Source organism: Eulemur rufifrons, chromosome 7 (assembly GCF_041146395.1).
Source record: "Eulemur rufifrons isolate Redbay chromosome 7, OSU_ERuf_1, whole genome shotgun sequence".
NCBI classification, from domain to species: Eukaryota; Metazoa; Chordata; class Mammalia; order Primates; family Lemuridae; genus Eulemur; species Eulemur rufifrons.
Genome location: NC_090989.1, coordinates 65,973,686 through 66,001,210, shown reverse-complemented (window position 1 = coordinate 66,001,210; position 27,525 = coordinate 65,973,686). Strand labels below are relative to the sequence as shown.

The following is a 27,525-nucleotide window of genomic DNA, read 5'->3' as shown; positions in this document are numbered from 1 at the left end:
CTGCTTGACAGAGTCCTCCCCTTGCTCCACACTCAGATTAGAATCTGCAGCTCTGGACAAGTAAAAACCTGTGAGCTTCCACCTTGGCTTCCCCAGGACTCCATTGAGCGCCTCTACAGAGGCAGCCAGGGGTTTCAAAGGTCGCCCCAGCTGGGCGGATTAGAACAACAGATCTCCCGGACCGGGTGAAGTTGGCTGCCCAGTGCAAGGCAAGTTGCAACATCTGCGAGCAGAGTCAGAACAAAAGCCCCTTAACTTTTTCGGTCTGGCCCTGGGCTCTGTGGCGTCCGCAGCTCTCCTCCACTCTCCGTTCTCTGCTGGATCTTGGACAGGATTTTCTGCGGTACGGTGGTGAAGCGTGGCTGCCTGGCATCCTGACTCATGTGACAGCTGCTGGGGAAGAAGCCACGGTAAGGTGTGTCCCATTCACTGGCGTGTGGCCCTGCCCTGCTTTGCTCCGGTGGGTCACTGGCAAGTCAGCCTGGCACAGCCGAGGAGCAGCCCACTCCCGGATTAGGAGTGATTAGGGAATGTGTCAGGATTTGAGTGCATTGCAGAGAGGATTAAGGTGGGGAGAGTGGAGCTGTCAGTGCCGGGGGCACTCGCACAGGGGTGGTTCTGTGGCCTCTGATGTGTGCCGTTGGAGGGAGGTTCACGGCCGACTTCAGAGCCTGCCTGGGAGCCCCTCCTTGTAGGAGAGGTATGGTGTTTCCATGATGCCCTGTAAACTGATGAGATATTTAACGACCATTTGCAGTGTGTACACTTTGAGTAGGGAAGGGGACACTGGCTTCTTTAAACTTGTTCTGCTGTATAACTTGATCCCTGATTTTTGACTTTTTTCTAGATCTTTTTGCTTCAGAATTGCAGTCTCTTTGGGCTGTAGTTGAAAGTGTTCCTTTCTAGGTTCAAAGACGATTTAAAGTGCTTTTGACCAAATTAAAGTCAAATTAACTCAATGCTGCTTCAAATGATTAATACATTTATGTTACTTGTGAAAACCTTATTGGAGGTGGGCTTTGGCCCAAAAATCATTGCAGGGGGTCAGGGAGAAGGAGCTCCTAGCTCTTGGACCACTGTTTTTTTTTTTGTTTGTTTTGTTTTGTTTTGACCCCTCCCCTGTTTTTCTCTTATTTAGAGAGACATAAGTAAGTAATCTGCATTTAATTTGTATTGAATGAGACCCCCCCAGCTGATGTGTTTGAGTCTAGCCACTGAGTGTCACTCTGACAATAGAGAAATTATTGGAGAAATCACCCAGCCTGTTTGGTTTTCTTTATTGGAATGTGATCAACAGGCTTGACAAGGGATTAAAGAGGAACAAGGATGGTTTGGTTTGATTTGTTTTATTAATTTTTTTTCTGAGAGAGCATTCCAAATATGTCAGTTACCATTAATCGTGTGGCAGGAATCTGTTTATGCTGAGGATGGCAGGGGGTGGGGCGATGGGCTGCGGGTGAGCAGAGCTGTTTGGTGTGACTGACCAGCTTGGGACTGGGCTCTGGTCCTGCCTGCGTGATGGCTGAGTAACTCTCCCGGATACCACCTCACGGGGGACTAGATGTTTCCTTGCTGTACTGACTTGCCTGTTCCGTTTCTAACCTGAAGTCAGGCCTCTCTGAGGATGGAAGACTCCTGTCGAACGCGTTCTTGAGGACAAGCAGGTTCCTTTTGATGAGAGCATGTGGGGCCTTCAGGAGGTTTAGATGGACTTCAGATCTTAGATCAGGAGGATTTATAGGAGGGTCCTGGGCCTGATCTCCCCACTCCCAGGCCAGCTGCCCTGAAAGCAGAGGTGGAGAAGAGTCCTGTGTCCTCCAAAGCCAGGCCGAGAGCAGAAGCGGGGGAGCACTGCCTGCCCCGCTTCCTCTCTGCAGCTCCCAAGCCTCTGCTGCCGCATCTCCCGTCACTGGGGATGGCAGGGAACGCATCAGCTGGGCTTCGGGGGCCTCCAGGAAGCCAGCGGGGTATGACTTTGCAGTCAGACCTTGGTTTGGTTTCCACTTCTTAGCTGTGCGGACTTGAACAAGCATAGTCGGCTTTCTGAGCCCTGGTGTCCCTATTTGTGAAAGGGTGATAGTCAGAACTGCCCTGCAGAACTGCGGGGACTGAATGCGATGGTGCCCAGCACATGTTGGGCACATACACCTTGCTGGTTAAATGGTGCTGCTAGTGTGGACATGAAGGTGCTGCAGGAAGCTGCCCAGGGAACTCAGGCCCTTCTCATGGGATTCCGCCATCTGCCTCCTGCTGCTGTCATCCAGGAATCCCACTCTGATACCCTCGCCTGAACATGGCAGGCTGGCTTGGCCTTCCTGCTGTCCTGGTGAAAGCGTCTGTGTCTTCAGGGTGGGGAGACTGGTTTGGGAACTGGATGAAGATGATGCTGACAGCTACCGTTATCGAATGCCTTTTATGCTGTTCCATGTGTTTTGTATGCACTCTTATTCAAATCCTCCCTTCAACCTTGTGAGGTTGATATTATGATTCCATTTGACAGAAAAGGGAACGGAGGCCAAGAGAGTTGAAGTACCTTGGCCAGCCCACAGCTGGAAAGCAGCAGTGCCCCGGGATTTGCAGCAGGGTCACAAAAGTCTGATCCTTGTGATCCCTGTCCCCCTGCCCCCCAGCCCTGCGCCTGGTCCTGGCTGCACAGCGTGTATCTGTCACCTCGCCTCAGGGGCAGCAGAGGAGGACAGGGAACAGCGTTCCCTCTGGGGTGTGGTTCTGGGTAGCTGTGCAGGATGCCGGAGCCCCATCCTTCCCTGCCCTGTTACCACACACCACACAAACACACACTCCCCACACGTGTAATTGCTCACTGCTGTATACCTAGTGCCTGGTTTGGCACATGGTAGCTGTTCAATAAATATGTGTTTTTATCATTGGATGGTTTTAATTTTAACTACAGTGTTATGAAATAGTGTAACAAATAGTCACTAAATATATTTTGAGTGAATGAACTTACCCGATTCTTGCCATTCAAATCATACCATGACTCCTTTAAAGTCATTCTACAAACATACACACAAATATAATGATATAAATCTGGCAGAATGTCATTTGTTGAATGTAGATGGTGGGTATTTGGGGTGCTCATTTTATCGTTCTTTCTACTTCTCTGTATGTTTGAAATTTTCTATAATTTTTATTAATTTAAAATTTCTCTGTCATCAAATTCATGCCATTATTTTCCTTATAAATATATACTCAAATAACTGCCTGATATTCTACTGTATTTAACTAATTCTCACTGTTGGATATTTAACTGGATTGTTAAAAATATATCTAGTTTTTTTTCTATAAATAATGCAATTAGAATTCTTATAAATAAATTCTGGGCCGTATCTTTGATTCCTTTCCAATAACATATTTCTAGATATAGGATTATTGGAAAAGAGATGGACTGTTTTTTCAGAATCTTTTTGCCAAATTCCTTGCAAGAACGATTACACCAGTTTATGTTCCATGCAGGAAGGTGTGAGCACACCCTTCTCACCCTGGTCTCACCAGCATTGGGTTTTCTCTTTCGTTTTAAACGTCAGTTTGGTTAGTTTAAAGACATAATAGCGTGCTCTTAATTTGCACTCTTGGGTTATCGCTGGGACTAGGCAGTGCTCATGTGTCTATTGGTCATGGATCTGTCATCTGTGGACTGTCCAAGTCACGTCCTCTGTTCATTTATCTGTTGGGCTGTTTTCTTCGTGTATGTAAAGTTTCCCAGTCCCTTGTTTTTGTGCAAGCATTTTATCCTAGATTATCATCCATTTTTTAATGTTGTTGATGGTATGTTTCGACACACAGAAAATCTTAAATTCTATATGTATGCGGTGGCGGCTGTCAACTTTCCCCCTTGGCATCCCAGCTTCAAAGCCCCTTTCCCACCAGCTAACTCTGAGCAATCACAAGAGGCGAGAGGGCCCAGTGGGTAAGAATACGGGATCCAGTACCAGATACCTGGGTTCAAACAATAGTTATGCCCCCTACTAAATGCATGAACTTGTACAAATTTCTTTTTTTTTCCTTTCTTTATTTTTTTATTGGTTGCTTTATTTATTTATTTTAAAATATTAAGGGGGTACAAAAGTTTTTGTTACGTGGATACACTCTATAGGCAGGGCTTTCGGAGTGCCTGCCACCAGGACAGTGTTCATTAGACAAATTTCTTTTTTTTTTTTTTTTTTTTTTTTTTTTGAGACAGAGTCTCACTCTGTTGCCCAGGCTAGAGTGAGTGCCGTGGCGTCAGCCTAGCTCACAGCAACCTCAAACTCCTGAGCTCAAGCGATCCTCCTGTCTCAGCCTCCCGAGTAGCTGGGACTACAGGCATGTGCCACCATGCCCGGCTAATTTTTTCTATATATATTTTTAGCTGTCCATATAATTCTTTCTATTTTTAGTAGAGATGGGGTCTCGCTCTTGCTCAGGCTGGTCTCGAACTCCTGAGCTCAAACGATCCGCCCACCTCGGCCTCCCAGAGAGCTAGGATTACAGGCGTGAGCCACCGCGCCCGGCCCCTAGACAAATTTCTTAATGTCACTGTGCCTCAGGTTTCTAATCCATAAGATGGGGATGGTGAGCTTATCTATCTCATAGTGTTGTTGTATGGGTATAAAACACAAAAGTAAGCATACTTTCCAAAAGATGCATCAGAATGTGTTACCTTTCAGTGAAAAGAAGAGTTCAACAAGGAAATTTCTTAACCTTTTGAACTAACAGACTTGTTATGAAAACGTGTTTTTTTGTGTGTTGGTACCTATAAATAAGGAAAAGTTGGAATATCTGGCTCTAAAACACAAATGTAAGTATGGTTCTAAAAAATGCATCACAATCTGTTTTCTTTTAGTGAATGGAAGAGTTTGCAAAGGAAACTTCTTGACGTTATGAGCTGACAAATGTGTTCCGAAAACACATTTCTTTGCATTTTGGTACCTATACAGACAAGTATTATAGAATATATGGCTATAAAACAGAAATGTAAGCATACTTTCCAATAAATGAGCTATTTATTATTTTTAAAGTGCTTAGAAGAATTCCCCACATATAGTAAGTGCTACATAAATGTTTGCTTTTGTTGTTACCTACTGCAATGAGCCTGTGAGTCTTATCATTTGGAAAGGAATTTGGTTTGCAAAGCTAATACCTTATCAGTGAAAGAGAAAGCTGGTTTTATCAAGCGGAGGATGTGCCCTGTTACAACCAAGCCTAGTCACTTTGTTACTTTAACTTGAACTTCAAAAGCTATGTCCCTATTTTATTTTTGTTAGATATTATTAAATTTAAACAAGCTAATTATATGCTCCAGAGAGCACTGTTATTTTGTGTCAGTTTACCTGACACACAGCACAGGATTTAAGTGTGTGACTAGACAGCCAAAGAACATGAACAGAAAAGCAGAAGCTAGGAATACGGTTTCTCTTCAGTCAGTAGATGTTTGTCCCATGCCTGGGCACCAGGGATTTCATGGTAAGATGTGGTCCTCAACCTGGGGCTGTCCCAGCCTGGTGAGGCTCCCACCTGGATTTGGAACCCGCAACAGGGATACTTAGGCAGGGGGTGTCCAATGACCTTGACTGGAGTCTGACTGCCCAGCTTCTCTCAACTGCAGCCATTTCCCAGCCTGGTTCTCCAGCCTTTCCTATGGATTTTGGAAGTTCCCTCCCGCCCGCCATCTTTTCAACAAATCCCTTCTCTGTCTATGAGAACCAGAGCCAGTTTCTGTTGTTTGCAACTGAGAACTACGATTTGTACCTGTAATGATTCCACTTTTGAAATCAATTCTAAGGAAATCGTCAGGGATTCAGACAGATTTAGGCACAAATAAGCTCGTCACAGGGTTTATTATCATAAAAGATTTAGAAACCATCCAAATGACCAGGAATAGGGAGGTAGTTATGTAAGTTATACATCCATATGATGGAATATTTTAAAATCAGATTTCTTGAAAGCAACTTTTCCCCTTATTTTAAGAAAAGTTGTGGGAGAAGAAAAGGAAACAGATATATATATATATATATATATATGTATATATATAATGTGCTTTCAACTATGTAAAATATGTGTTTTTCTATATTCATAGGAACAAAATTGGAGGGAGATGCACCACGATTCTGTGTGATAGAATTATGTATATTTTCACGTTTTTCCCTTTAGGCTTATAGCGTGGCCAAAAGATCTCTAGAAACTAACAAATCTGGGTTCAACTTCCACTTCTACCACTCAATAGCTGGATAATGGGGAAGTTTTTCCACCTGTCTGAGCTCACCTTCTTCATTTGCAAAATGATGACTATACCTATTTCATGGGATTGTTCTGAGGAGTAAAACAAATGAGATAATGTGTCAAGTGCTTAATACAGTGTCTAGAACAGAGTGGGTATTTGATAAATGGTAGTTTATTATTTTAACATGTTGATATTTTCCAGGTTTGAAGTGTATTTAAAGTTGAGAAGAGACAAACATCACAAAAGAGTTGAATGTTGCTGCAATGGGTAGTCATCTATTACTTCTCACATCAGCCCCTTTGTTCCCGCTAACCTCTAACCTTGCCAGCCCCGAGCCACGTCTTGTCTAGTCCCCACTGGGCCCTGGACCAGGAGTCGGGCTTGAGGTATTCTTGCCAGGGATGCCACATTTTGCTCTGTCTCCTGGGGCAAGGGACTTGCCCTCTGTGGGCCTCAGTTATAAAGGAAGGAGCTAGCCTGAATAATCGTGAACGCCTCCCTTCTCTGGCGATCTGTGACCTTTGAGCCTTTGTCACAATCTCATCCCCAGAGGTGGGGTGTCCTGCCTAGCCTGTGTCCTTCCCTCCATTCAACCACAAACCCTCACCTCACCTCACCCAAGGTCCTTGCCATATGAACCCCAAACAACCTTCCTTTCTTAGAGTATGGATCCTGGTTTTCTGTCAGCCATGAGCGTGTGCATTTCAGGCAAAAGCAGCTATTGCTGTCTACCATGGTGCTTAATGTAGATGTTGCCTCTGAAGGATTAATAACTGTTAAATATAGATTTTAGATAGCTACTGTAAAAACTCTGAAAACCATCCAGTTTCCCTGTTCTCCCCAGCTGCCCCTTTCCTGGAGGAAGAGCGCAGTGAAAAGATGGAAGCTCTCCGTAGGGTTTGGAGGAGGCGGGCATGGCCCTGGCGCTGGTGTCTGGGATGCCTCGTTCCCAGAGAGGACCCTAGGGGACACTGACCTACCTGGGCACCTGCTCCACGAGAAACCCACTCCAGCCAACTGGCATGCCCGTGCCCGAGGGGAAGACAGGACTGTGCTGTCTGATCTGACCTGGTCCTCTTGCTTTCTTCCTTCCTGCAGACCATGGGGGATGTGAAGCTGGTCGCCTCATCACATGTTTCCAAAACGTCCCTCAGTGTGGACCCCTCGAGAGTCGGCTCCGTGCCCCTGACCGAGGCCCCTGCTTTCATTTTGCCCCCTCGGAACCTCTGCATCAAAGAAGGATCCACTGCCAAGTTTGAAGGGAGGGTAAGAGTGTGGCTGGCTGGGGAGGTTTGGGGGGCGGGCGGGGGCCGTCGCTCCTCAGGCCTTTTCCTCAGCTGGCTGGACCTAGCAGAAGTCCTGATTTTCTTCCGGACCTTCATGTAAAGTGAATATATGCCACTTTTCTCTCTTTGTTTTGTTTGTGGCCAGCTGTGGGCTGTGTTGGAGAACTTGGGATAGGGGGGCGAGGGACATTGCAAGTTGACTGTCCTGCGATGTTTTGCTGTTAACATGGGTTGTGTTCTGGGTACATGCTACCTAATTATAGAAGAAGACATGGGCTGGTGGCAGGAAGAATACAGCGTGGGTTTAAATATGTGCCCTCAAATCTAGACAATTTTTCTCTTTTCCCTGGAGGGAGTGTTTAGCTAGATGTTCTTCTATCATCCACTTGGTACGCCCAGAGTAGGGGGTGGGAGAAAGGACCCCTTACTTCAGTCCCATCACCTTTTGCAAATGAGTATTAGTCTCTTGCCCTTACTAGGCCTCCATTTCTTCTTCTGCAAATGGACATAATGATTCCTTGTCTACCTTGCACTAAAGGGGAGAAGAAGATGAGAATATTGAAGAACAGATGTAAGAATATCTAGTGTTACGTCCAATCAGAAAGCCTTCTAGGAAGCTGCCAGCTCAGGCCACCAGTATGTCCAATCAGCTTGACATGGAGATGCATATGATTGTCAGGGGGGCTGACAAGTAATATCTGTCCTGGGATTAATCACAGGGTATTTACCCCAGGAAATGCGTTAGAAGCTAGAAGGCTTTCATCTGAGCACTTGCAAAGGACAACTGAGATGAGAGGAATTCCCAAGTTGCACTATGACTTTATAGTTTAAGAGTGAGCTCCTGAAAGCTTGAGCAGGGGGCAGACGTATGACTCTCTTTGGATGATGCTGGACCCTACCTTTGTTTAAGTGGCAAGTCTGGCTAATGGCTGTCTGGAGAGTGTGCAGGGGTTGTCACCCTGAAAGTGGCCTGGGCTGCAATGAGTTGTCTGTTGGGCACAGACCTGGGTAGTTGACACTGTTTGCTGATGGTGCTGGCCTAGCAGTCCTTTCCTGTCTTTCACCTGAAGGAGATTGTGGGGGAATGTTGGTGGTTGTCCTGAGGGGTCTGTTTCTTCTCTCTGGGCACTGCCAGGCTGAGGGCCCTTTTCTGTGACCCTGACTTCGATCTCCCATCCTCTTCTTCATAGCTAGCAGGAAAGAAGCAACAGAAAGAAACCTGGGGATTCAGAAATTTCTTAAATGACCATAAAAAGGAATAAACTACTGATTCTTGCCGCAACATGGATGAACCTTGAGAACATTATGCTAAGTGAAAGAAGCCAGACACAAAAGGCCACATATTGTGTGATTCCATTTATGTGAAATCTCCAAAATGGGAATATCTATAGAGACAGAAAGTAGATGTGGTTGCCACACTCTTTCCCTCTGCCAGGGGAAGAGAGGGATGGGGAGTGACTGCTAGTAAATATGGGATTTCTTTCTGGGATGATGAAAATGTTCTGGAATTAGATAGTGGTGGTGTTTCTACAACTCTTTGAATATATGGTACTTATAAAACACTGAATTTTATGCTTAAAAATTAAAAACAAACATCTAAGAAATGGCTTAGACAGCAAAATGGATCTTATCTCCACACCCCGCCTCCTGCCACACTGCTTCTGAGAGACAAGCTCCTCCTCGATTCAGACAAACATGGAGAGGAAGACAGGGTTTAGCTTCCCTGTAGTGCGGTGATGCCTTTGCTTCCTTTGCTGACTTTGGAGTCATGAAGGAACCATGCCTTTGCGATGCTTGATTCAGAAACTTCATAGACTGAGCAGCGGCCAGGAGTCAGCACACTGGAGTTCTCTGATGCCCAGTATCCTCTGACTGGCAAGTCATCGCGTCTGTGAATCTCAGGTTTCCTTATCTGAACAAAACCACTGGCTGTTTCTGTATTTCTGGCCCAAAGGGTGTCAAGAGAAAAGTAGTAATAAAGTCAGAAAGTGTAGTATAGTAAATATAGTATTTTTCTTAATGGGCTGAAACTTATATAAATTTAACCATTTTAAAGTGAACAATTCAGAGTCATTTAATGCATTCACAGTGTTGACTGCAGTGTTCTTAAAATATAGCATTCTCTATGTGACAATTTTATTTTTCTTATGTTGATGAGACTTTGCGTATTGCATTTGAACTATACATCAAAATGCATGTGTTCCTTATGAGTTAGACCGCAGTGCTGCTTTGCTACTTAGCGCTGACTGGAATTAACCCAGCCCAACACCCTGGCTGCCTACTGGTGTCTAGTATATGCAGAGGGAAGACCATCCCAGGGACATGTTCAGGCAGAGCGTCTGGCTAACTTGTAGAAGGAAACGCAGAGGGAAAGACTGTAAAGGAAAGTGCTCTGTAAACTAGTGTGGTGCAAGTGCGTACGGTTAGCGTAGCAAAGAGACTTCTGCATCAGGGAAGGGCCACCTCAAATGATCCCAGAATAAGGAAGCTGGTGGTTTTGATACCAGAGATGAAGTTGAACAGGGGATGTTCCTGACCTGGTGCTCTCAGAGAAGTAAAAAAGTAAGGTGGTGTCAGCCTGGAGTGGTGTGGCTTTCAGCAAGAGTCTCTAGTTGTGAGACTGGGCTCCAAACACTGCAGATGTGCAGTTCCCTCCGGGGCACAATCAGTGGTGATCTGCCTCCCACGCGTGCCGACCTTCACCGCCAGGGCCACTTGACCTGGCCTGCAGCACAGCCCTCTCTCCAGGTCCTGGGACACATCCCTGTCGAGGTGTTTATTTGCACCAAACCAGTCCTGGTGTCAGTCTCAGGATGACTTTTAAAAATTGAATAACTTTTTTTTTTAAATTTCAGGATATTATGGGGGGTACACACATTTTGGTCACATGTTATGACTTTGCCACACCCAAACCATGATTTGAGGTGTGCCCTTTCCCCCCTACGATGCTAATTGAGTAACTTTTTAAAATTACATCTTCAAGCTACGTCTCAGGCCCAGGCTGGTCCCCATCACAGCTGGCGGGAGTCCTTCCTCCTTGCCGCTGCCCACAGCACCTCTGCCCGCTCCCTCCCCTCTGCTCTTCAAGTTGCCACCACCAGTGAAGCGTCCTAGGACCTCCCAGCTTCTTCTGAAGGCCGTTTGGGGACCGTCCCATCACTGGCAAACACAGTGGACACCACAGATGTAAGAAAGTTATAAAGCTTTGTTTCCTACCACATTCTGAGCTGCTAACGGGAAGCTGTTTCAAACTTGTGCTTTTGGTTTTTATTCCTAAATAGGTAAGAACTGTTGCCCATTCTGCCCCCCTTTCTATTTTATGCCTATTTTTATGCAAAGGACTTAATGAACCCCTCCTTCCAATAAAACTTCTCTCTCTAGCAAGAACTTGGGTGACATTAAGGTGGGACTATAGGTGTCCTCGTATGGTTCATGCCTTTTTCTGAGAAGCTATAAATTATGAAGTTTTCATCTCCATGAGTCTCAGTCCCTCATGTCCTTTGGAGCTTTTCCACCTTGTGGCAGATATGTTGGGCAGCCCGTAACCCATTACCAATCCCATTTGCCCTTGCCCTTTTCTATGCTGGGGACAAATGTAGAGGCTTCCTTTGCAGCTAAGGGTAGCCTCGTCACACATTCACGCTGAAGTTAGCTAGGGAGCTTCTGGGAAAACTCTTGCTGTTCTGATTAAATGAAGGAAAAAAAGACATCACTGGTGCTCCCTTATTGTACCCCTCCCCTGCTTCCTGCCTTGAATACAGATGTAATGGCTGGTGCTCAGGCAGCCATGTTAGAACCATGAGGCAGCAAACTGGCACACTGAGGATTGGTTGAGGGCAGGGAGGAGCATAAAGACTAGCAGCTAAGAGACAAAAATTCTAAGGCTTAAAGGCTTTCCCAGATAAGATCTTTGGCTGCTGTTATTCACACAGAAAATTTTACAAAAAGTGTTCCTCGCTGATAAATACCTAATGAGATGCATGTGGAGATAGTATCTCCTTAAATGATGGGAATAAATAGGAGAGAAGACATAGCACAGAGAGAACTAAAAACTCTTTCAGACCGTTACCAAATCTGCTAACAGCAATGGGGATCCCTTATTCTGAATTGAGTGTGGCCTGTAGTTAAATCATTCTAGCGGAGTTCATGCCTCCCTGGCTGTGGCCATTGGCTTAAACCAACAGGGTCTAGGCTTTACGAGAGAAAGTCAACCACATGGGGTAAAGTGGTGAGTTAATGTCATTATGAAGCAACTATTAGTACTATTTGATTAGAGTCTACTGATTTGGCCTAAGCCACCTCTTTTTTCTTTTCTTTTCTTTTCTTTTCTTTTTTTTTTTTTTGGTTCTGCCAGCCCAAAGCTTGAGGAGATTATATTTTCAGAAATTCATAAAACTCTTTATCTCAGGTACCACCCTTAGACCCAGGCGACCAAAGCCCCTGCCCTGAGCCCATCTAGAAACCTCTGTTCCTTCATCCAGCTGTACCCTCTCCACAGAGCAGGGGATCCGTCTGCCCAAGGGGTGTGCTCCCTGGAGCTAACCCTCCCCTGTGCGCGGGGCACCCTCGACCCACAGATCTTCTACCAAATGGCCCTGAACACACTTCCAAGGCCTGTGTGGGCCCCTGCCTGTGCGAAGACGTGGCTCGGCCTGGGTGGCATGGTCAAGGGGAGGACAGTAAGGCAGGTGAAACTTGGCCATGGGGCTCTGTTGTCCACTCACGTGCCCATGAGGACTCCCACAGTGCTGGATGTGAGTAGGGTGGGAAGAGAAGTCACAGGACTGCACCAGCCTGGGGTTCCTGCCGGGCCTCGAGGAGGACTGGGGGCTTCCGTGTGTAGATGGCCAGGGCCCCACAAATGCGGGACTGGCTGAAACACCCCCAAGCTGTTCTGTCGCCCACGCTGGTGGCTGCAGTGTTGGTGGGCTGCTTCCCCCACCACAGAGTCAAGTATGAAAAGAGAGTGATGGTGGGAAAAATACTGAAATTACTGGAGATTTCTTCCCCTCTACCCTGGAATTTATTCTTATCAGAAAAAAGGCAAACATAGTGATAAGCCCTGGCTGTGCCGTGAGTCAGATGATCTAATCCCTTAGTGCCTCTTGGAAGCACGACCCAAGTGAGGTTTGGGGTCACACTGCTGGTCTCGGTGTTTGCTGAAGTGGGCTTCGCGATGGGGAGCTAACCTGGCCTCATCAGGGCGTGTTTATGTCTAAGCAGTGGAGGGCGGAGAAGACCTGACCCATGGAAGCATGAATAATTCCTCAATTTCCACTTTCACCAACAGTTGACTCCTTCTCCCAGTAACTTCTTCCCAGTTTACTTCCAACTCTGAGCCGTCAACCACTGTGCTTAGTGCATTGAGAACTTTGAAGGAGGTGTCTGGTCTGTTTTCTGTCCTCAGGAGTCTCAATGATGGGGCTCTGGAGGGAAAACGGGTGCATATAAAACAGCAGGACATGACCGTGTGCAGTTAGATGCTCGGATTTGCTCAATAAATCGTTGATATTCTGGGAATTTAGAGGAGATTAAGATGAGGCTTGGAGTAACGTGAAAATAGGTTTCCTGCTTCTGACTTTTGCCCTTCCAGACTGTCCTTCCTTCTGCGTAAGTGATCCTCGTCCATGCAGGTCTGACCGTGCCACCTGCTCCACGCCCTGGGACCTTTGATGGCGCCCTGCTGCACACAGGTCTTCAGCTCTGCTAAAACAGCCTGTTAGGACCAGCTCATCGCTCTCCAGCATCATCTCCTATCTTCCCTCCTTCTCTCTGACATATCCGAGTTACAGTCCTGCTCATCTGGCCCACACACGCACACACGGGGACTCTGCTCTGGCATCCGCTTCGTGGAGAAAGGGTAAAGGAGAAAAACGTTTCATCTTCCCATTGACTTAGGGTTAGGAATGGGGCAGAGTGTGATAGGGTGTATGTCAGTGGCTTGTTGGGGCCGGGCGTATAATCTTAGTCATTTTATCCTCCCAGCAAAGCAGCTTTTATCCCTATTTTTTATAGGGGAAGAACCTGGGGGCTCAGAGTGATTACAGAACTTGCTAAGGTTACACCAGTCAGTGGCGGAGCCAGTTCTTTTGGACCCACATCTCGTGTCCCTTGCACTGCGTGATGCCACCCCTTTCCCATACCCGTCTGCTTCCTTGAATGCAGTGACTGTTCCTTTTCGTCTTGGTGCCCCGGGACGGGTGCTCAAGAAGCGTTTGGCCCCCTGAGGGGAACCCAGGTGGTATAGTGTCTGAGACCCCCGGTGTCCTGCCAGTCACGCCCACAGGGTCTGGCCCGTGCTTCCTCTAGGTCCCGTCTCTGTTGTGCCATCGGCAGGCCCTGCCAGCTTCTCAGCGCCCTCGCTCTTCCCACCCGCCTTCCTGCACTGCCCCCGCCTGCTCCCTCAGGCTATGCCTGCGTCAGGATGCCTTTCCTTCTCCTCTCCCTCCCACCCAGCCTCACGTCTCATTCGAATCCTACCTCCTTCAGGCTGCTTTCCTTGTGTTTCTTTTTATAGCATTTTATTAGAGAACAGAAGAGCCATGGTTATAGGATGTAGAATATTTACAGTAATCACATAAGAGCATTCATGACTAATAACCACAGGAAAGAGTTGTCTACTTTGGCCTTTTAAAAATGTATTATTCACTAATCATCTCTGTGCCTATAACTTTGTTATAGAAAGAAAAATGATTTCAATCCCAAACTATTTTTAAAACAAAAATTCAAACAAAATTAAAAAGTTCTTTGCCTTGACCCTTACGTCCACTCTCCAGAGGTAGCCACTGGTATCCTTCCAGAAATGACCTATGCAAATATGAGCATGTATCTGATATCCTGTGATGTACACAAATGGGCCCGTGTATATGCTGATCTGTAACTTGCTCTTTTTACTTAACATATTTTGGTATTTCTTTTTTATGTTAGCACATAGATCCACCTCCTAGATCTAATCCTGAGCTTTCTAACCCTCCATTGCTCCCTCCTCTGGACTCCTGTAATATTTATATAGGAGACTCATTTTTGCTCTTTATCAAATTACAATCGATACTAGCTGTGAATCAGGTGAGCTAATCCTTCAGGGCTTCTTGAGAAGTAAGACCCAAATCAGGTTTTGGGTCAGACTGCTGGTCTCGGTTATTGTTATTGGGGTTTTTTTGTTTGTTTGTTTGTTTGTTTGTTTATTATTTTTGCTTCTTCAGTGAGAGTGAGTTGTTCAAGGTCTGGAGTTTAGAATACCCACTAACCACATGTGGCTATTTAAATTCAAATTAAGATTAATTAAATAAAATTGAAAATTCAGTTCTTCAGCCACATTAGCCACATTTTAAGTGGTTAGTAGCCCCAGTGTGGCTCATAACTACCACGTTGGACCGCACAGATTATTAAACATTTCCATCATCACAGAAGTTCTTCTGGACAGGGCTGATGGAGAACATTCTTATGCTAAATTCAGTTCCTATACTGTATGTCGGTGACCCACAGCTAGAAGATACACTGAAAATAGTTGTTCCATTCACAATAGAAATATGACATTAGACTCTTGAGAATTTATTAGGGCATAAGATTCATGCAAAGAAAAATGCAATCTATTAATGAGAGAATCTCTGTCTTCCATCTTCACTGAAGAGTGCTAACCTTGGTATCCCGGCAAGTTTGAATGTGTTCCCAGCGTCTCCTCAGCTGTCTATCTCATGTGGCTGGTGGCAGGCTGCCCGGGTGTCCCAGCGTTCCTGAAGTATTCAGAGCAAAAGCAGATGAGAAATGGCAGGAAGAGTATTACTGAAACTTTACAATGTCAGCAGTTGGTGGCCACTTTGGGTTCAAAATGATGGACTAACCAGATTTATTAACTTCCCTTCCTTCCAAATATGCCGTTAAAGCGAACATAAAAAGGTTCAAAGAGGATGAATTCAGAGCTGCACTAAAAGCAAAAGGAGGGCATTAGTGGACGAGAGATTTTCTTGGGACTGCGTTGAAGGGTATGTCAGCCCTACCTGCAGAACAGATAAGGGGTGAGGCTTCAGCCAAAGTGAAAGCCGTATATTTGAGATTAGAGGATTTGGAGATTAGGAGTGGACATAAGGCAGAAGTCAGGGGGATGAAAGGAAGGACTGTTTACTAAACATGAATATGGAGAAAAATCGAAGCTCCCAGTGTAGCTATTTGGTTAGTACTTAAGTAAACAATCTTTTTACTTTGCCATGGGGTGAAATGTGTTGGATGTGTCATCGGTCCACTTGCTCCGTGGCCAAACCCTCTAAGTGAAGCCCGCAGTAGACATGCCCCACGTGGGGCTTTCAGGCTCCCCCTCATTCAGGGGGACAGGACTACACCCAAGGGGTAGAAAGCCCACACCAAGTACCGATGTTTTGAACAGTTTATTGATGGCCACCAGATGTCTGAAGAAAACATTTATATGATACAATATTGGCATCAAGAAAATTGTTCTGTTTTTTACTTTTATGTATTTATTTTTGAGACAGGGTGTTGTTCTGTCACCCCGGTTGGAGTGCAGTGGCACAATCACAGCTCCCTGTAACCTCAAACTCCTAGGCTCAAGCAATCCTCCCGCCTCAGCCTCCTGAGTAGCTAGGGCTGTAAGCACATGCCACCATGCCCGACTAATTTTTTAAAACAGTAGATAGGAATTACTTCTATAGTTTTTGTAGAGCAGGGTCTCAATATATTGCCCAGGCTGGTCTTGAACTCCTGGCCTCAAGAGATCCTCCTGCCTCAGCTTCCCAAAGTGCTGGGATTACGGACATTAACCACCACGCCCAGCCTGTTCTGTTTTTTAGATCAACCCATCGACAAAGCTCAAAAGTGATAATTATTGCTATGGAACAGAAAGCAAGTTCTGTAAGTTTTGGCAACCCAAAAGTAAAGGAATGGTGAATGGTAAGGCAGAGGCAGGAAGACAGGAGGAGAAAAATATAGTGAACTAATATCCTCATCTTACTCAGTGGCAAGTGAAGAGATACATCTAAAACAGATGGGTCAAATAACAGAGGTTTAAGTACGTGACCTAAAACCATAATGACAGAGGTAAAAAATGGTCAACTCATGGGCCATATTTGGCATACAGACGTTTTGTGTTTGGCCAGTGATATTCTCAAAACTTTTGAGCAAAGATTTGCAAATGGAAAGCTTATACATATAATTCATGTATAAATGGCTTTTCTTAAAAAATAAGATCTGGTAACTTTTCCACATGGCCACACTTGTTCAGTGGGTGCTACCTGCTGTGTCTAAGCAATTTTTTTCAGGTCACTATAGTCCCCGTCGTTTCCAGCCATCTCCCAACACTAAGGACAAGTCCTGTTGCCAGTTAGGACTTTGTTTTTCCCCTGGCCACATCTGTATGCATAATGGGAAGGCAGAAGATGGACAGGAAGAGCCTGGGGACATTTCTTATCCCCTCCCACTTTCTATACTTGTATTTCCTGCCCAAACTCTGTAGGCATTTGAGTTTGTGATCTTGCCATAAATGTCCAATAGGAGATCTAAAAATCAAAACAGGGACCGGCAAGAGGGAGGCAGTATAAGTCAGAGAAAATTTTTATCATTTGCTGTGGGACTCCACTAAGTGCTGTCCAAACTCTTAAATTAAGAAGTAAACACAGCATATTATCTAGAATTATGGAGTTATTGATAAGAATAATAGAAAAATGATTTCAAGGGTGACATCTGAGAAGTGATACTATTTCACGGGGGGGAAAGAATAAGAAGGAAAGAAGCCTTTTGCCATTTTATACCCTCAATTTCACCTTTTACTTTATATACATTCTTATTGCTTGAATTTTTTTAAAACGGTAGATAGGAATTACTTCTATAATTTTTTTTATTTGTTTTTATTTATTTTTTGAGACAGAGCTTCGCCATGTTGCCCAGGCTAGAGTGCAGTGGCATCATCGTAGCTCACTGCAACCTCAAATTCCTGGGCTCAAGCCATCCTCCTGCCTCAGCCTCCTAAGTAGCTAGAACTACAGGTGCACACCACAATGCCTAGCTAATTTTCCTGTTATTTTTTTGTAGAGACAGGGTCTCACTAGGTTGCTCAGGCTGGTCTCAAACTCCTGGCCTCAAGTGATCCTCCGACGTTGGCCTCCCAAAATGCTAGGATTACAGGCATGAGCTACCATGCCTAGCCTGCTTCTGTAATTTTTAAAAAGCACAATAAAAATGCCTGTAAAAGGACTTGGTACAGCTGAGTTCAGTGTCCCTATTCTATCTGACAAATGGTTAAAGATGAATACACAGTTTACATTGAAAGAAATGTAGAGAAAATCTGGGTCTGGAAAACTATGTAACACTGCATCAAACAACATTTTCCAACACTGCTGGCAATTAAACAAATGGAAATTAAAATGCCTTTAAAGTATTTAGGTGCCTGGAAAACCAGCAAAATATAAGATACCAAGAATCCACTGTTGGGGTTGAGGAAACAGGTGAAGTTTTCCTTTGCTGGAAGCACTGGCTATTGGTTCAGCCGCCTTGGAGCTCAGATTAGCAGAATGTTACAGGGGCAATAAAACCATTGATATGCTTTGCTGGGAATTCTGCTTTATTATTCTGCTGGGAATTCACTATAACTTAACTCTTAAAGGAAAAGAAAAAAAGTATTTGGTACAAAGATATTCAGAGCACTATTTATAATAAAAAAGGAACTAGTTTGTACTCAAAGGGAGATTGTTAAACAAACACATCAATATGGCAGATGTTACATCATCACATATTTGTCATTTTTGGTAGCTACATCCATAAATGGAAATGTGTAAAGTAGAAAGAAAAGTAGGACAAAGACACTGTGCACAGTCTGGCCACAACCATGTAAAAGCCATCAACGTGTTTACTACCTAAAATTAGAAGAGGATTTAGAGCCATGTAAATAGAATTATTTTTTATTGTAAATTCTTTAAGTGTCTGTGTTTTTAAAATTTCCCAGTGAGAGTTTACCTACCAGGGAAAAGAAGTCTGGTGCTGTCTAGATATGTCCGTCTCCTACTAATAAGGCCTTTAGGCTTCTATTGTTTTAACATGTTTCCAATTATCTTGACTGTCTGCCCTGAAAGGCAAACAAAGTTGAGTGGCAAAATGAGTGATGAGAGATAAAGAGACCAGATTAAGGTTTTCTTACTCTGTGTACTCAAAGTGGACAGGACAGGAGAGCCATAGAGGCATGGGAGGTATCACCAAGGTCTGGTTCATTTTTTCACATAGATAACAATTTCTGCAGAGCCCAAGATGTTCACATTCCTTGTAATGTGCAACTTCCTTCCAACTTCAAATAAAGTTAATAATTAAGACAGTACTTTCATAAAAAAATGATCAAAATGAGTTGAGTTTCCTCTGTGCTCCAGACTCTGGAAATACAAAGAAAAATAAAACATGATCGCCATCTTCAGTGATCTTACAACTAATGAATTATCAATTTTGGTAGCAGAAAATTTAACTTTTTCTCCTCTGTGAAGTCTTTTCCAGCTCTTCCAGCCCATTATATTTTTTCCATTGCCACATTCTAGGAGGGTTCCATTCTGCACTCTACAATTTAGATTTTAATTGCATGATTAACATAGTGTGTTGTGGAAAGAGCCCTGGACCGGGTTCTAGTTCCTACATAGTTGCCTTAAAACTTCCTACAAACCACTAAACCTCTCTGCATCTCAGATTCCTTCTTATAAAATCACAGTTTAGATGATCCTTAAGGCCCTCTGAGATCTGAAATTCTGTGAGTTGTATACTGTAGCATGTGTTCTCTACTTTACATGTCTAATTTTTATGAAACACACCCCAGTGTAAGCCTCTGCGGGGTGCCTGGTAAAGAGACATGATTTTTCACTCTCTAAACTTTTAAAATATTAATCTCTTGCCTCATTAAGGTAATGTTCTGCTTTTATTTAAGATGGATTTTGAGTGTTTGGATTTGACTCATTCAACTACTGTTTATAGAGCACTTTACCGTGAGCTGGGCACTGTGTTAGCTGTTTAGTGTTTGAGGAAGTGTTTGGGGAGGGCTGGGCTGTCATCTGTGATGACTGTGGTATTTGGGATCTACAAATCAGGCTCGGAGTTGGACCAAATAATCTTGACAGTGGCTCCCATCTTCAACATTTTATTATTTTATTCAGTGCCTATTTGTATTAGAGTTGGTGTTGGAGTCTTCTTTGTGGTTTGTTGTGATCACATCTTATTCTTAATAATTTGCCATGCATTTGTGTAGCCTTTTATAGTGCATGAATCCCTTCTAGATATGTCAGAGGGTAAAGAATGCTGAATATCCCCTCCAATTTCTCAGCACTCAAGGAAAGACATACAGAATTAAATGGAGTAAAATGTGTGCATGGAGGGCTGTGACTCTCAGGGCACAGTACTCTCCAGGAGAGCTCAAACGAGGAATGAGGCCAGGTGTCTACTCGCCCTCCCTGTCCATCCACTTAGGGGTTGCTGAAGACTTCTGTCCCACTATTCCTGGCATTCCTCCCTCAGCAACTACGGTGACGGTTTTCCCAGCAAGAGGCTCTGAGCACTTCTTCTCTGACCAGAAGCCTCCCGTCATTTGGAATGCAGGCTCCTGGCCTGGCATTCACCTCTCTCCACCATGGGGGGCCGGTTCCCTGGACCCATACTCTTCCCCACTGCCCTGCTACCCAGGCCCATGCCAGGCCCCACGATCCCTGAACAGGTCCTGAGCTTGGCCTCTTGGACTTCTGTCATCCTTTCTAACTGGAGTCTGGAGCTCAAATCTATCAGCTCCTATCCTGGCTGTTCCAAATGTCACCGCTTCCAGGGAGCCCATCCTGCTTCTCCTGGCCAGATGTGGTCTCCTTCCTTCTGAGTCACCCTGGCGCTTTCTTGTACTGCATATGTGTGGCTTTACATTCTGGTTTTTTAGGTACTTGTCACTAGAATGAGAGTCCCTTGGGGATGGTTTCTTACTCATCCTTGTCTTCTGCACAGCATGTGGGCTGGTGCCTGGCCTGTGGTGGATATTCAGTAAGCCTCAGTGAAGTTACAGCTGAGCAAGGATGGATTTAAATACACTGGGGCGCTGCAGCCAGCCTGGTGCTACCTCTGCAGACTTGTTTGCTGAGCAGCTTGTTGGCCCTCACAGGGAGCTGGCTTCTCTTAGGACTGACAGTGTGATCGGGAAGGAGGGCTGTTCTGGTGAGCACGTGCCTGGGTCTTTGTCTCTAACTCGCTCTGAGCTGGGCTTTAGTGCCTTTGTGTGTGACATGAGGAGGGCAAACCAGATGATTCTGATGCCCCTTCCTGCTCTAACATCCCATGATTTCATAAAAATAAAATTTAAGCAAGATTTTGGAGTAGGGATCTGGTGGTTTTATTAGCGTCTTACCAGCTGACCTGCAGTGCTACATGGAAGTTGTGACACTCAGGAAGGCTGACTTGAGTGGGGACAGAGTGCTTAGTACCCCTGGAACAAACAGATGACAGGGAGAACAAAGACCCCACCCCTACAGTCAAGGGATTCATGTCCTCCAGTTGCCAAGGCTGTAAGTCCACACCTCCCATAGCCACTGCACGCACACCGTTCTCGAGTGCTGGGGTGCCGTGAGGGAAGGCAGGAAACACACCCTGATGCATGTGTCAGACCGGATGGCTCCTTCCGCTCTAGTTCCCGTCCCCCGCCTCTACTCTAGAACTCTCCTTAATGTAAAAGGGGAGGGGACGGTGACGGTGAGTAGACCGGTGTCCTGACAGCTGGCTGAGAGGTGGTGAGGAGGAGAAACAGACCCACTTGTTGTTCTCTCGTTTGGTGGCATGCTGAGTCCCCAAGCTGCTCCCCTAAGAGATGCAAGTCCCTCCTGCCCACCCAGCAAACTCCAGCAGGACTTCAGGCAGGACAAGGCAGTGGGGGCAGGGTCAGGTCTGCTGAGAGCTGGAGTTAGATGGCGGGCGCGGAGTCCCACGCCAGGGAGGGAGGTTGCCTGTGAAGTGTGAAGGACTTGGCTCAACCCGGCCCCCAAATGCTGGGAAGCCTGACAGGGAGTGAAAAATGAGCCTGGAAGAGTCGGAGCCAGAAAGGCAAGGAAAATCAAACCAAATCTGGATCCTGATTTAAAAGGCACTGGGCTGAGGGGAGCCAGGCACCTGAACATACTTTCCACAGCCTGTCATGCTGGGCTTGCATCACCCGTGAGCAGTGCGGGGAAGTCGAGACCGCGGAGACCGGGTCCGGGGCTGCCACACCCCAGCCAGGCCGCGCAGGTGCAGGCCCCGCCGCACAGAACACCGCGCTCTGCTCTGCAGGAGGCCGGGGGACTGCTTCTGGAGTCAGTTCCCCACACATGCAGTGAGCACTGGTACTTGATTAATCAGTTATCTGGGACAGAGCTCTTTGCTAATAAAGTCAAATCAACCCCTGCCCACCCCCACCTCTTCATTTTTAGCCGCCAGGACATGGCTCTTGGAGTGAAATTCTGGACACAGCAGTGCCTGAGTCATTAGCGGAGGCACCGTGTAGAGAGCGTTTCTCGAAGTGGGGTCTGGCAGAATCCACTGCGTGCTTCTGAGTTCCCACCCAGACCCACCGAGGTGAGACCAAGGAACCTGCATTTGAACACACTGTCCCCAAGCAGGTTATGCAGGTTATTTTATAAGCCACCAAAGCGAGAACTGTTGGTCTCAGGGGTGGAAGCAAAGGTCATGACAGCAGGTTTCAGCTGCCCACGGGGGAGCACGTGGGAAGTGGCTGAGCAGTGGACGAAGGGGTGGCTGGACTTCTGTGTCTTGCCTGATTTTACTTCTGAGAATGGTGTGTCTCACGATCTTGGGTCGGGGCTGTCTGTGGATGGGCTGCTCAAGCGCATGGCTGACTCAGATCAGTGGTGCTCAGCTTGTTTTTTCACTATCACCCTCCAAGGGAGCCCCCCCATTGGAAATTTTATCCCACAGACACACTCTATGTCTGTTTGCATACTGTAGTATATGAATATATGTGCTTTATATGTAAAAAGAGTAAGATTGTTGCCTCCACCCCCGCAAAAACCAATTTTTATCCCCTTAGGGGTGCTATCACCCCCTTTGAGAATGCGTCATACAGATTGAATTTTATATTGCTTAGAATCTTCTACTAGAGTGGAGGTGAAGGATCACAAAACAACAGAGGGAAAATATGGGTAGGCAATAGCAGCCTGGGTGAGAATGGCATACAGACGAGAGTGCTGTATAGTCTTGTATCATTGTTAGTGATGGGCTACAAGTGTGACTATAAGCTCCCTAGAAATGATTTTGTCCTTCAGAAATAAACCTATTTGCTTAGGAGATGCAATCCCAGGACATAACCAGTAGAAACTCTAGAGATTGTGTGTACATGTGGATATATACACATTTACCTGTGCATAAACAAGGGAAGCTGTCTGGATTTTAAGGTAGTAAGATGCTATTTGACAGCAGGACCCTGGCTCTGTCATTGTTCCCTGCTCTGTCTCCCCTCCTCCCTGGGCTCAAACGCCACCGTTGTCTGCCCCACCTGGTTCCCAACCTGGCTCAGGCCTCTTCTGGCTGGTTGTCAGTTCATCTCCCAGTGGCCCTCAGGTCTCTCTGTTCTACACTTGCTCAGGTGCCCTGAACCTCCAGGTGAGGGGTGTGACCTCTCCAAGGTTTCAGGGCTGGAAGGGGAGTGAGGAGCAGGACTAGAGCTATGGCAGAGTGTGGGTAAATACCTCTGGAAGGCCTGGTTCACCTTGACCTCTTCTTCAGGGAGCCGTGGCCAGCTCCGTGCTTGTAAACATGTGCCAGCCAGAGCTCAAATGATCATAAAGCGTCAGGGCAGGAAACCAGGAATCTCTGTGCAGCGGGGCAATGGGAAGAATAGAAAAAGCACAGACTTTGGGTTTGGATTTCTTCTCCTTACATTGTCTAAGCCCCAGAGTGAAGACGGGAATCATAATTCCTACTTCGCACGGTGTCGGCGGGTTGCTGCAATAGCAGACGTGTGCCAGCACACAGCAGTCGCCTGATGAAACAGTGGGCACGAGACTGCCGCGGGAACCCGGTCAGGATCACCCCGCAGCACCACTCTAAACATCTGAGAATTTTTGAAGTGAAAATACAATATGCTATTTGAGAAAACTCAGGTGAAAACTACCTGCGGTTCTGCTTTGCAGTACAGTCACTATTATTTTGTTGGGTAGTTCTGTCCTGTAGCTCTTTTCTGAGCTGGGGGTTTCTTTTGTTTTCAATGTAGAGATAACGGTAGTGTTTATAGGGGCAAGGTGGCTTGCTGGAGGGTCTCAGGCTGTGGGTCAGACTTGATTTTTAATTCAGTCCCATCCTCTACTAGCTGTGACCTTGGGTAATTTGCCTAGTTACTCTCTAAGTCATTTTTCTGCCTATAAAATGGGACTAATACTACCTATAATATGGCGCTATTTAAATGACATATCTTTGTTGCCTATGTAAGTGTTTAGTAACCTTTAGTCATAACTAAAATCACTCATACTCTTTTGTGTTCTGCTTTTTTTCACCCAGTATAACAGTCATTTTTCAAATCTCTGTCAACATAATTTTAATGGTTAATATTCCATTAAATTTGATATGCTACCATTTACTGAATCATTCCTCTCTTGGCAGTTATTTAGGTGGTTTCCAATATTTCCTTTTATAAATTAAATTTGTATGAACATCTTTATACATGAAGCTTTTAATTCCAAATTTAATATTATTTCCTTGGGATTGATTAGTTGGCAGTAGAGAGATTAATGGAACAAAGGATTTGAGCATTTTTAAGTTCAAGCACTTTCCAAAAGGCCAGTCTTCGGCTTGCACTGCCATCAATCAGTAAGGGACAAAACAAAGCCAGTTTTCATGGCCCATCTGCTCCCTGATCTGTGAGGTTCAAACTCACCATGACAGTTGGGACACCTCCCTGCACCAGCTCCTTCCTGCTCGCCCACGGTCTGGTTCTCTCCAAGCTGGAACCCTTCACTGGACCTCAGTCTGCAGGTGCCCTGCCGCTTGTCCTCATGCCACATAGGGACAGGCAAGGCCTGTAGGTCCCAGGCAGCTGGGAGAGGGGGAGGCAGGAAGCCAGAGAGTCCACTCAGAGCCTGAGACTCACGGTGGGGTCTACTGCAGTGCCAGGGAAGGCGAGACGCAGCAGGCAGACTCAGAGGTCAGGCCTCTTCATCCTGGTGGTCAGAGAGCTCAAGCTAGCTCCAGGAGTCAGAATCTCACAGTGTCACCACAACACCTGACATGTAGTAGGTGACTGAGAAATGAAAACCAAAGGCTGGGCAGTGGAAGAGCAAAGACGCAGGTCTCAAGGAGAGCTGCAGGTACAAGGAAATTCGTCTTCCAAGAGGGTCACTGACCTTGACTGACTGATGCAGGGACGGACAGACCTCATAGTTTCAAGCTCAGAGACTCCTCCAGCCACACAGGGTCAAGTCTTACACTACTTGGCAGTTTTTGTTCCTCTTTTTCTGTTTTCTTCTCTGCATGTCATGGTCCTGGCCGCATATTCATTAATTTTAATCATTCCATTGGAATCATATCCTTATTCAGAGTACATTTGTCAATTTGTCTTCACTGGGCCACAGACTAGAAGCCCTCAGGGTGGATACCGTCTCCCCCAGTGGAGAGGGAGCTTCCTAAGGCAGGTGCGACGCCTGCTGTACTGACTCTAAAATAGGAGTGCAACAAATACTGGGCTAGGCCCTGAGGGACATGAAATACTGAGACTCAGTTCTTGCCCATTAGGCATTGATGCAGCCTGACTGAGGTACTGAAGCGTATGTGTATGCATACACTTTCACTGGACTTATAAGATCTACCATGTTGACTCTGTCTTCTCCATTTCCACTATTAGAGTAGGTACTCTTTGTGAGTAGAGTCTAGTCTTTTAACATCTTTATTAAATCCTTAAATCCCTTTATTAAAAGGATTTGTTTAATAAAATTTGGATTCAGTCAAGGGGCTGCAGTTGGGGATCTGGAGGGCCACGTGTGGCCTTGAGGCTGCAGGTTCCCACCGCTTCAGTGAATGACAAGCACTGGTAATGAACAAGACCATGTGCTCCGTGGTCAGCGTATAAAATACTATAAAATGTGCAAAAAAAAAAAAATAGGAAAGAAGCATTCAGAAGTCCTCACGGAGAAGGTGAGTTCCAACCTAGACCTTTCTAGAGGTCATTAATTTATTCAGTTACAAAATCAGGACGTGGAGCTTCACAGTGCTCTCACAGAGTGCTGCTGGGGTGGCACTGGTAAAAGATCTTGCCAAAAGACTAGGAAGTGTTGACATAGCTTTTTGACATGTGGAAATTTCTTGTCCATGATCCTGTTTGACTCCTCTGAAGGGTGGTGGGCTACAGTGGAACAAGACTGAATGTGGGGACCTTGTACAAATTACCATTTAATTACCTATCTTCTTTGTACTTTATTTTTCTTATTTATAAACTTAGCATAGTTATGCTGACCTTACAGGACTATTGGGAGGATTAAATGAAATGATGTGTGTAATGTAGCTTTTACTTCCTGAGGTCAAACCCCCAAGCCCTCTATCCTTGTCTAGCAGGAGGAGGAGTAATTATTAATAATTGCCGCTGGAGGCCTGTGATGCAGTCTCCACTGACCCTGCAGAAGTGTTGTAACCTCTGTCTCACCTGCTTGTAGGTTCCTTAGGAGGAGAGCTGAGGGGTGACAGGAAAAAGATTTCGTGTGCAGTTGATGAGTTAAGAGAATATTACTTAATTGTGGGCTTGATGGAAAACATTATGTGAGGTTGGTTCAGATCTTTCCAGAGGTCTGCCAGCAACCTCAGAAGTGGAGCCTGATTGAAAACAGCTGGGGAGAAGGTTGGCTTCCAGCCTCCTGCTGCTTTTCCATGCCCCGGAGCTGTCTCACTGGTGGACCAAGCTCAGCCCCAGGACTCTGCCAGGGGCGCTGGCTGCCTTGGCTGGGGACGGGTGGTGGCTCTGCCCAGCTTCAGATTCTCGCTCAAAGGTTGAAACCAGTTAAACCTGAGGAAGGATTCAGCCAGGCCTTCCAGTCAGTTTTTCTTTGATGTAAACCGCTGACTTGAGTCCTTGCAGGACGAGTTAACTAATCCGAGGTTCTCATGGCAGGGGTGTGGGCCTCCGGCTGGATGCGTGATGGATGGGCTGTGTTGTCCTTTGAAGTCCTCTCAGCTGTCCTGCTGGGCAGCAGCTAGAGAATGAGGATACTGTTCAAAGCACAGCCCCCATGTGCCCATCCCGAAGCTTCCTGCTCCCTGCCGCAGCAGCCCTTCTGTCGGCACGCTGCCCGCTCTGCCGCACTGAGCGCGCTCGGGGTTATTCCAGCTGGTCACCAACCGTGCCCGTTTCAGCTGCATTTTCTGAAAGACAAGTATGGCGTGCCGCTATTCTTTCTTCCTGAAGGGACATTCAGTCACTGCCAGTCTCTCTTTATATTTGCTTTCTAAAAATGTGCTTCTAGTAAGTTTGTATAATTTGAATTTCAGTAAGTAAGGTTTTTTTTTTTTTGAGACAGAGTCTCGCTCTGTTGCCTGGGCTAGAGTGAGTGCCGTGGCGTCAGCCTAGCTCACAGCAACCTCAGACTCCTGGGCTGAAGCGATCCTCCTGCCTCAGCCTCCCAAGTAGCTGGGACTACAGGCATGCGCCACCATGCCTGGCTAATTTTTTCTATGTATGTTCTTGGTTGGCCAGATAATTTCTTTCTATTTTTAGTAGAGACGGGGGTCTCGCTCTTGCTCAGGCTGGTCTCGAACTCCTGAGCTCCAGCGATCCACCCGCCTCGGCCTCCCAGAGTGCTAGGATTACAGGCGTGAGCCACCGCGCCCGGCCTAAGTAAAGTTTTTAAACTTTTTTTTTTTTTTACTGTTCATGAAAGCAAAATGTTTATTATAAAAAAAATTTTGAAATACAGAAAGTATAGAAAAGAAAACAATCCCATCACCCAGAAATTACAACTATTTACACGTTGGTAGATTTCCTTTGAATTTCTTTTTTTTCTGTTAGTGAGAAAATATATGGCTATTAAAAGTCATATTATG

The 27,525-nt window shown here is 45.8% G+C and overlaps 1 protein-coding gene across 7 annotated transcripts in view; it reads left to right on the top strand.

Annotated features, from left to right (window-relative positions):
• The first annotated feature begins 208 nt into the window (after positions 1–208).
• The window catches only part of MYLK (myosin light chain kinase), a 181,978-nt gene continuing 154,661 nt past the window's right edge, over positions 209–27,525 (top strand). For 3 of the 7 annotated variants that reach the window (XM_069475122.1, XM_069475117.1, XM_069475116.1), the window contains exons 1-3: positions 209–410; positions 6,422–6,487; positions 7,319–7,486. In XM_069475122.1, coding sequence (XP_069331223.1) covers positions 6,473–6,487; positions 7,319–7,486 — 183 coding nt within the window. In that variant the 5' untranslated portion in view covers positions 209–410; positions 6,422–6,472. The other 4 variants (XM_069475118.1, XM_069475119.1, XM_069475121.1 and 1 more) reach the window with 4 other exon arrangements.